The 9,642-nt window shown below is 46.2% G+C and overlaps 2 protein-coding genes across 5 annotated transcripts in view; both read right to left on the minus strand.

Annotated features, from left to right (window-relative positions):
- Dhdds (dehydrodolichyl diphosphate synthase subunit) overlaps positions 1-1,753 on the minus strand; it is a 33,364-nt gene extending 31,611 nt beyond the window's left edge. For 2 of the 4 annotated variants that reach the window (XM_029476410.1, XM_029476408.1), the window contains exons 1-2: positions 1,594-1,753; positions 1,132-1,202 (exon numbers count right to left, since the gene is read on the minus strand). In XM_029476410.1, coding sequence (XP_029332270.1) covers positions 1,132-1,194 — 63 coding nt within the window. In that variant the 5' untranslated portion in view covers positions 1,195-1,202; positions 1,594-1,753. Of the gene's footprint in view, positions 1-1,131; positions 1,260-1,593 lie in introns of all 4 variants that reach the window. The other 2 variants (XM_021160879.2, XM_021160877.2) reach the window with 1 other exon arrangement.
- A 2,336-nt stretch (positions 1,754-4,089) lies between these two features.
- Lin28a (lin-28 homolog A) overlaps positions 4,090-9,642 on the minus strand; it is a 15,634-nt gene continuing 10,081 nt past the window's right edge. Inside the window, exons 3-4 of the mRNA XM_021160899.1 lie at positions 8,645-8,829; positions 4,090-7,061 (exon numbers count right to left, since the gene is read on the minus strand). Coding sequence (XP_021016558.1) covers positions 6,845-7,061; positions 8,645-8,829 — 402 coding nt within the window. The 3' untranslated portion in view covers positions 4,090-6,844. The remainder of the gene's footprint in view (positions 7,062-8,644; positions 8,830-9,642) is intronic.

A 9,642-nucleotide genomic window follows, 5' to 3' on the forward strand; every position in this document is an offset into this window, starting at 1 on the left:
AAAAAAAAAAAAAAAAAAAAAAAAAAAAAAAAGAGTTTTCATTTTCTGGATTCCCTGTGATTATTTGGCATTTGTAGGTATGTGGAAATACAAGGCTTACTGACTCAAATTCACTGTTAAACACTGCTCGGCAGTCTGTATCTAAAAACTAAAGCCAGGCTGACTGGCTTGCATCCAAACCTCTCTCAGGCACAGAATATGACATGGCTTGTGACTCCTGATGGGGCCTTTGATGGTTCAGCTGGTAAAGGTACTTGCCCCAAAGCCCAATCCTGAAAGCTGTTCTCTGTCCTCTAAATGTACACTATATATCACCACACCAAGATAAATAGCGGACTGGCACTAGATATTGTGCTACGTTCTTTGTGTCTTTCTTTTTTTTAATCCTCAAAAAGACAAGTTTGTTAAGCCACATGGTTGGTAAATAACAGTTTTCCTCACGGATGTCTGTCTCTAGAGCAGATGGTTAAAGTTTTAACCATCAAAGAACCATTAACTCAGAAGACACTGACAGGAGAAACCGGTGGGAACTCTGGGGCAGTGGTTCTCAGCTGTCCTTATGCTGTGAGCCTGGGATATAGAGCCTCAGGTGCGGACCTCAACCATGAGAGTATTTGCGCTGCTACTTTATAACTGCCATTCTGGTACTATCATAAATCGTAATGTCAGATACCTGATATCCGACCCCGTGAAAGGGTTGTTCAACCTCCGAATGGGTTGGGACCCACAGGTTGAGAACTACGACTCTAGTGAGACAAATTTCTGTTCCCTCCTATTCAGAGTCACAGTCTTTCTTCCTTTTTCAAACTCAGAGTCTTGTGAATACCAAGAAAGCACCTGACCCGTGAGCTCTTTTGACACTCCCAACGGCACAATTCAGTTTTCCAGAAGGAAAATCTAACAGTCTATGTGATCTAATGATATTAAGAGACCCTGATTGGCCTTAAAAAAAAAAAAAGTCACACAGTACAATAAATACTAGAAATGCAGCCCTTCATACTACATTATAATTTCAAGATTCTCTCTTTGCTAAATTCCACTTCATTGGGATTGCTAAAATTTAAGAATGAACTTTCAAGCGACCTCTCAACTATCCAAAAGGTCAACTTTTCCCCCCGGGATACTGCTCACCTTTATGATGTTAGCGCAGAACCGTTCCCACAGTGACAGCTCTCCTTCTTTGATCCATGACATAGTTCTTGCTATGTCAGAAATCACACAAGAACAACAACAACAACAACAAAAAACAGCCAGATAACCTTGAATAAATGAAAAGAGAGAGAAGTCATTCTTGCTTGCAATAAAACTGACCAAAGAGAGTCTGCTGGACTGTGGCAGGCAACACGCGTCTGAATCCAGAGACTGCTCTAATCCACTCAGGCCTCTACAAGCCAATGGGAGACCTTTGGAGCAAGGTGGTTCCCACTTTCTTATCCTTCTTACGTGCACTGATTTCTTCCAAATATCCTGCCACATCATGGTACCTACATCTTCCTTGGTCAATCCCCACAACTTCCTTCTCTATTGCCCCGCAATCCATTGCTCACTCTGAGCTAACCAATCACTCCCCTCCTTGGATGCCGCATCTGTTACCTCGATGGTCACTCTCCGGGCTGGACTTTAGTGTCTCCCGCAGCTAACTCCACATCCAGCTTCCCCTCCTCTGGGTCTCTGTGTTTACTCCCCACCTCGGACGCCTGAGAAGGCGTTTTTTCACCACTCCCGGGCGACTTACGACTTGGCGCTGGAAGAACACGTCACCTCTACGTGCTTGGCCCCGCCTCCTCCGTCCGTGGTGGGCGGGGCCGCCTCTGCGGACTCGGGGGCGGAGCGGTGCGAGTTGGCTATTGGTGGCCGCTCTCGCGGGGCGTGGAAACAGCGCCTGGTAGGCCGAGGTCACGTGAGCCTATACTACTCCCTCTTGGGTCTCCTGTTGCAAGCCCTGCTTGTTAGGCGAGAGTGGAGCCTAAGGGCTCCAGATGCGGACGGCCCATGCATTTGTGTGGTCTCAGGTGTTGTGGCAATTTGTAACGACGTATTTTGACAGTCCTCCTACCTCAGTCTCCCAACTGCTGGGGATATGGACCATGGAAGTGAACTGTGTTTATTTAAAAACTTGTCTTGGACTGGAGAGGTGGCTCAGCGTTTAAGAGTACCGACTGCTCTTCCAGAGGTCCTGAGTTCAATTTCCAGCAACTACATGGTGGCTCACAACCATCTGTAATGGGATCTGATGCCCTCTTCCGATGTGTCTTAAGACAGCGACAGTGTACTCACATACATAAAAATAAATCTTTAAAAAAACAAAATTGTCTTAAAAGTGTCCTTTTAGCCGAAACTGGTGGCACGTCGTCACTGAACTCCACACTCAAGAAGGCTGAGGCCATGAGAATTAGTTAATGTCTTTTCTGCTTCGTAGTAAATTTAGAGTCACCCTGATCTAGGGGATACTGTCTCTTCTAACGTGTTCTTACTTGTCGCCTTTTAATGCTGCTAACTCATCGGAAAGGTTTCTTGCACTGGTCACTTTTGGGGAGTGATGCAAAGCAACTTTATAATTTGCAGATTCCGAAGACCCACGTTAATAAACTTAGGAGGACAAGTCAAAAAGAGCTCACAATCCGTAGCGCTTGGGAATAGAGCCCTAGTGGTCGAGTTCATGCCTAGCAGGCTAGAAGCCCCGGGTTCAGTTTCTAGCCCAGTATAAAGAAAAAAAAAAAGCATGGTGGCAGCGAATGCAGGGCAATCAGCAGTTTAGGTCACCTGAGGCTAGCATGGCCTATACAGGAAAACTCAGCCTCAAAACTAAACAAAAATAGAAAAAAATCATAAACATACAACAAAACACCATAAGCCACTTGTGGAGAGCTTTGGGGGTCAAGCAAGAACTCAAAAGCATTAGCTGTATAGCTTAGTCTTTTGAAGGACTTTTAGATACCTAACAGAACAAACTTAGGCCTAGACTGGGCTTCGGGAGACTTGCCTCCTCAAAAGTATTAATATTACCCTCCATTGTCTTGCCTCTTGATGTATTTAATGATACAGGGAAGAAGTTGTTCTGCTTTCTCACACACACACACACACACACACACACACACACAAGCCAAAAAGCTGAACTTTCAGTATCTGATGCAACTTAGTATTTCGTTCAAATCATACTTGCATCTGTAATAGAGTTTCACAATTCCAACGAACCTTTTTTATTTTTAAACCTTATTTGCCCCGTGGGCTCAATGACACAGGGTAAGATGACACCTGTTGAGCTTTACCTGAGGAAGGCACAAAACGTGTGTGACTCAACAAAGCTGTAGAGTTGAATGGTCCATTCATCAGCTCTCACTTGTCTTCCCTTTGTGAGCCCTGAAGCTTCTGCTAATAACACCATTTTCTCAGGAAGGCCTCTTCGCTCACAGAAGCCTAGTAGTTAGCGACGCTGGGTTTTAACTTTTGGTGCAATTAGCTAAAGGGTCACAACCCCCCTGCTCTGGTAACAGTTTGAGGATTTATTTAATCCACTTTCTGTTAATAGTTAGGTTTCCCTTTGGTAAAGTATCCCCCCCTCTAACCCCCCACCCTTGAAAAAAAAAATCTTCCTGTAAGCACTCACTAGAAAGTCAGCAAACTGTACCACAAAATATTGGTTTATAGTGGGAGACTCTGCTTGGGCCTCAATTTCCCCGGTTCTGTATGGGACTTTCCTTTTTGGGGTGTTGCAAAGGGTTAATTAGGATTTGTAAAGGGCTTTGAGGAGTAAAGGACAAAGTATTATTAGGGTCTCCTGCCCTAAGCCCTGGCCCCAGCCTTTCATCCCAGCAGAGGCATAGGCAGCCCCATTCTTCTGCATGCCAGGCCTCTAATCCCCTGTGAATGTGGCAGCTTCCAAGGAAGGGACAAGAGGCCTTAACTAGAAACAAAAATCCAGAGTAATGAGGTGCTACAAGGGCTGAACTTTCAAGATTCGTCCCTAACAAAGTGGGAAAACCGCAATGGTCCTGTGACTTCCCAATCTGCTCCGAGGTGGGGATTATGCGCCGGGAAAGCATCCTAAGCATCTGAGACCAGAGAGACCAGAGAGACCAGTACAGACTCTGGAGTACCAATAAGTCTTTATTTTCCCAGGGAAGAAAGGGAAGGAAAAGTCAGCATGTGTCACAGGATGATTATACGATAGGAATACAAGGGCTCGGGTACAGTAAAAATCAACTGGGAAATAAAACACCCCAGGCAGGGGTGGGGGTCATCCAAGCCCCGGGGGGTGGGGGGGCCTTAGTCTCCTGCAGTTCGGGAAAGAGATTGGGGAAAGGACAGACAAGTACACCCTTTCCCACCCTCCCCATAAATTCAAGATTTCTCACAAAGCTTTGGTTTCTAGCAGTAAACATGGAGGTACATTCGTCGGTCTCCTAGTAACAATCTTGTGGCCTCTTTGACATACATTTCTTGCACCGGCATTAAGTTCCTGAGTGACTCACTGTACATTCATAGTCCCTTTCCTGGGTCTCCAGATTCCACTTTCTACATGGAAGGCCCCACAATTGCTTCTCTCGACCTAAGGGTGACAGATGACATTGGTTCGATCCATCCAAAGGCGAATCACACCATGAAATAAATGGTCTTGCCAGGGAGAAGTGGCACCTGCAATCCCTGCACAGGGGAGTCGAAGGCAGGAGGAGAGCCAGGAACCTGAGGCTATCGATCTCCAGCTACAGAGTGAGGCCCTGTCTCAAAACCACCAACCAAAACTCTTCACTGAGTTAGGGACAAGTGAAGAATGAGGTTCCTGGCTTCTTCAGAATTTCCACATGGGTCCTTCAAGAGTTATAGAGATGCTCAAAGAAGTAAATGAGCCTAAGTTTTCTTACCAAGGAGAAGAGGGGCTGTCTGAAGGTCACTGTGGTCCAGAATGGAAGACACAGGAGGAGCAGGGAAGGAAAAGCCATGGTCCCAGAGGTTCACTTTGAGAAGAGGACCCCACATTTAGGTGTCAGATGGTGGTATCTGGTGCAGAACTGTCTGTCAAAGATGCTTTGGCTATTTTTCTCTCAATACAACAAAAGTTTTGTAAACAATAAAACCCCAAAAGAACATGAAGACCAACACATTTATATTTACACAACTAGGCCACCTAGCAATCACCAACTCAGAGACAGGAAAAGTCCTACAAAGGCCAGACGAATACAATTAACTAGGGGTGAGGGCAGCATTTGGGGGGGGGGAGACAAGAAACCAGGATCAGACACACACACACCACCCAATGTGTTCTATTGCATTTATCCCGTTTCAACACAGTGAGGTAGGTTTGTGGCGATCTCAAAGCATGTAAACGAAACTCCCCACCCCCTCTTTCCTTTAGCTATCAACCATCACGCTACAGCAGGGCAGGACACTTGCCACAGAGGCCCATACTCATGAGTCTCTCTGAAAGCCAAGATTGTGAAAGGCTAAGGAGTTGAGTCCCTGCCTCATGTTCCCATGCCTGGACAGCACAGTGTGGGAATAAGGGTACTTACTGGTCTTAAGTTGCAGTCTCACTGGGATAACTCAGTGGTAGGGTACTTCCTAGCACAAATGAAGCCCAAGATTCTATCCCCAGCACAAAAAGCAATCAAATAAACAAAAACCACCTCATCTTCATAAATTTGCATTAAAAAAAATCCACACACACATACATTACACTCTCTCTCTCTCTCACACACCCTGCTGTGCATGGCAGGCTTAGACTAATCTGGCAAAAGGATGGATCTGGTATGGAAAGTTCCTCTTGTGCCTTTCACCTGGCCCAGCCTTTTAATGTCTCTGTACCACCCTTTCCTGTTTAGAGTGATGTCCTATGTTTTGCCAAAACCAGATCAAGTCTTGGGGCAGCTCAATTGAAACCCGTGAGACTCATTTTTCAAGGACGCTATGGCAGAAACACCAGCTGTAATCGGCAAAAATGAGGTAGTTCAACAGGCTGTGCACTCCAAATGGTTGGTCTCCATAGTGATCAAAACAAAACAAAACAAAGTATTCCTGCTGAGCAGACCTGGAGCTGCTACGGACTTATTATCCCTGAGATTGCTCATGTACCTGAGAACACAGTGCAGGAATGAGGGCCTTAAGATTAAAATATACAAAAATACAAACCCATTATTTATATTAAGAAGAAAAAAAAATCAAAAAATTAAAAAAACGCACAAGATACGTCATTCGCACGTAGATAGTGCAGTTGGCATCCTGGAGAAAGTGGGACCCAAGGTGCAGTTACCTAAGGGAGCAAATAAATTAAAATCCCATTGACCCAGAAAGGGCTGGGAGTGAGGTGTGGGCAGCAGGTCTGCAGTTGTCCCCCCAACCACCCTCTTTGCCTGTCATCACAACCCATTGCTAGAGACCGTTCCCAGCACAGCACCGCAGGACAAGATTATGAATAAGCACGGTGTGAAAATAACCTCGCCCTGCTCCTGGGAGTCCCTTCCCCAGAACATAGTAGCTGGAGGGGTAGGTTCAGTAATCTTGGTTTGACACTTGTTTGGCTTCCTGTCTGGCAAGGGAAATATCACACAGCCTTCTACAAAAGAACTTCCCTAGCCCAGCCACTTGGCAAAGCCTCGGGTTCTAGGGTGGTTCCTCCCCCCACAAAAGCCTTCACTTGCTTTCAGATAGAGTGTGGTAGGAGTTCCTTCGCCTCACCCTTTCCTTCCCTCCAAGGAAAGACAGGGTGACACTGGGAACCCCGGCCTGAGACACGGCAGTGCAAGCTACCCAGGCAACCCACCCTTACCCCCACTTTCTCCACTCTGCAGATTGATGCCTCTTTCCTTAAACTCCCCATTAGCCAAAGAATAACCCTGACTCCTGGGCCTCAATTCTGGGCTTCTGGGAGCAGGGCAGGGCTGTGGATCTCTTCCTCTTCCTCCCGGAAGTAGGCAGGCTTTCCCTGAGAACTGGGGCCCTGCTGGGCCTTCAGTGGACATGAGGCCACCATATGGTTGATGCTTTGGCAAAAGTGGCACTTCTTGGGCTGGGGTGGCAGCTTGCATTCCTTGGCATGATGGTCTAGCCCACCGCAGTTGTAGCACCTGGTAGGGGACAAAATTATCATAACATGAGAGAGATACAGGGGAAAATGTTTGAAGCCTCCTGATAGGCTGACACTTCCATCCACATGATAACGATAATCACCCGCCTCCCTGGTGACCTATTTCCTGCTTCTGAATATCAATCTTGGGCTGGTGAGATGGCTCAGTGAGTAAGAGCACCCGACTGCTCTTCCGAAGGTCCAGAGTTCAAATCCCAGCAACCACATGGTGGCTCACAACCATCCGTAACGAGATCTGACTTCCTCTTCTGGAGTGTCTGAAGACAGCTACAGTGTACTTACATATAATCAATAAATAAATCTTTAAAAAAAAAAAAAAGAATATCAATTTTTCCCCTTTCCTGATCTTCAAAACGAAATCCCAAATGTTTGATTTACCAAATGAAGACTCTGGAGTCAGACACTGGGAAAAGCCTGGCGCATAGAGGCAGAGAAAGCACCCAGCCTCCAAACACAGACCTTCCTCCTCCAAACACACACAAGAACAAAGCTGTTCCACAACTCCTCTCTCTTCCCTGGGTTCTCTCGGGTCCACTCCCCAACAGCTCTGCCTCATGACCCATTCTTGACTTTATTTAGTTCTTGTTTACAGAGACCTCTTGGGTTAAAGGTGTGTCAGGGCTGAGGCGCGCCACAACTACTTGTTCACAGTAAACAGAAAGCTGGGGGGGTGGGGGTGTTAGTTAAAGGTGCTTGCTAGGGCTGAGCCACAACACAACAGGAAACAGGTTTTTCCAGTTCACAATCTCAGGGTTCCCAGTGGGATCAAATACCCTGCAACATTGTAGATAATCAACTTGAGAAGATGAAGAGAACAAAAAGAGATCCCAGCTGTGAGGTACTGCATGAGGGATAGACGAGGAGAGGAGATTGCCTCTGTGAGCGAATAAGTGCTCTTAACCCCTGAGCCATCACTTCAGCCTTATTTGTTTATTCATTCATTTTTAAGACAAGGTGTCACTATATACACTATATATATACTCCTGCCTGGCCTTGAACTGGTCCATTGTTGGTCTGTCTCCCAAGTCCTGGCTTTACATCCATGTACCACCTGATCTGGCTAAAGAGTGAAGTGTTTTTGTTTTGCTTTTTGTTTTTTGTTTTTTTGAGCCAGGGTTTCTCTGCATAGCCTTGGCTATCTTGGTACTCCCTCTGTAGACCTCAAACTCAAGAATCCTGCCTCTGCCTCCCGAGTGCTGGGATTGGGATTAAGAGCGTGTCTGGCTAAGAAAGAATTTTTAAAGGCAAATTATATTACCTCTTCAGAGGCTAAGAGGTTTTAAGGTTTTAACCTCAGCAAAAATGCAGACGCTAGGCAACCAAGTTGAAGCTCCGGGTCAAGAACTGTAGATCCCAAATATCCCGTATTTCACCCCATCACACAGAGATTCACATTATGCCTTTCCTTCTAAAGTCCTTGTGGATGGTGGCACACTTCACAACAGAGGCTAGTCTGACGCCGTAAATTATCTTTGGCAATGGGGTCCAAGTGGCAACCTGAGTGAAGTTCCCCATCTCCTCAGCAACTTACACAAGCTACAAGCTGCCCTTCCAGGCCCCTACCTGTCTCCTTTGGATCTTCGCTTCTGCATGTTCTTCCCTTTTGGCCGCCGCTCACTCCCAATACAGAACACACCACCAGGGCCAGTGACGCGGATGGATTCCAGACCCTTGGCAGACTTCTTAAAGGTGAACTCCACTGCCTCACCTTCCTTGAGGCTTCGGAACCCTTCCATGTGCAGCTTGCTCTGTCAAGTGGAAAGGCGAGGTTTTACTAACTTGCCCCCATTAACTGTGCCATAAATCAAAACTGCAAACCTATGGCCCCCGGAAGACAGGAAGAAAAGTGACAGAACTCCCATCTCACAGATGGGAAAACGGAACTCAGAGCAGAGGATGGCAGCACATACCTGTCACTCCAGTTTGAGGCCAGTGTGAACTATACTAGGAGACCTGTCTCCAAAGACAAAACATAACCCCACTCCACCATAAGCAAGTGAACTGTCTATTCTTAGCAAATACACACGAAAGTGTGTAGACAGAAATATACTGAATGCTGTATTTATGGTTACTCAGATAATATATCTGGGCCGTGTTGGGTGGTACAAGCCTTTAATCCCAGTACTTGTGAGACAAAGGCAAATGGATCTCTAGGTTGGGGCCAGTCTGACCTATATATACACAGATGCATTTCAGGCCAATATAGTGAGAGCCTTCCTGAACTTTCCCCTACCCCCCAAAAAACAACCAAAACTGGACAGAGATAAAAATACAACAAAGAGGGTAAAATGTTAATCTACGAATCTGGGAATCACAATTATGACAAATCTATTCCTATAACCTTGTAAGTTTGAAATCAGATAGTATTTCTGAAAACTGAAGCCAGTTTCAGGGTAACGATTAAAAATGGAATGTTGCCGGGCGTGGTGGCGCACGCCTTTAACCCCAACACTTGGGAGGCAGAGGCAGAGGCAGGCGGATTTCTGAGTTCGAGGCCAGCCTGGTCTACAGAGTGAGTTCCAGGACAGCCAGGGCTACACAGAGAAACCCTGTCTCAAAAA

Source organism: Mus caroli, chromosome 4 (genome assembly GCF_900094665.2).
Source record: "Mus caroli chromosome 4, CAROLI_EIJ_v1.1, whole genome shotgun sequence".
Classification (NCBI taxonomy): domain Eukaryota; kingdom Metazoa; phylum Chordata; class Mammalia; order Rodentia; family Muridae; genus Mus; species Mus caroli.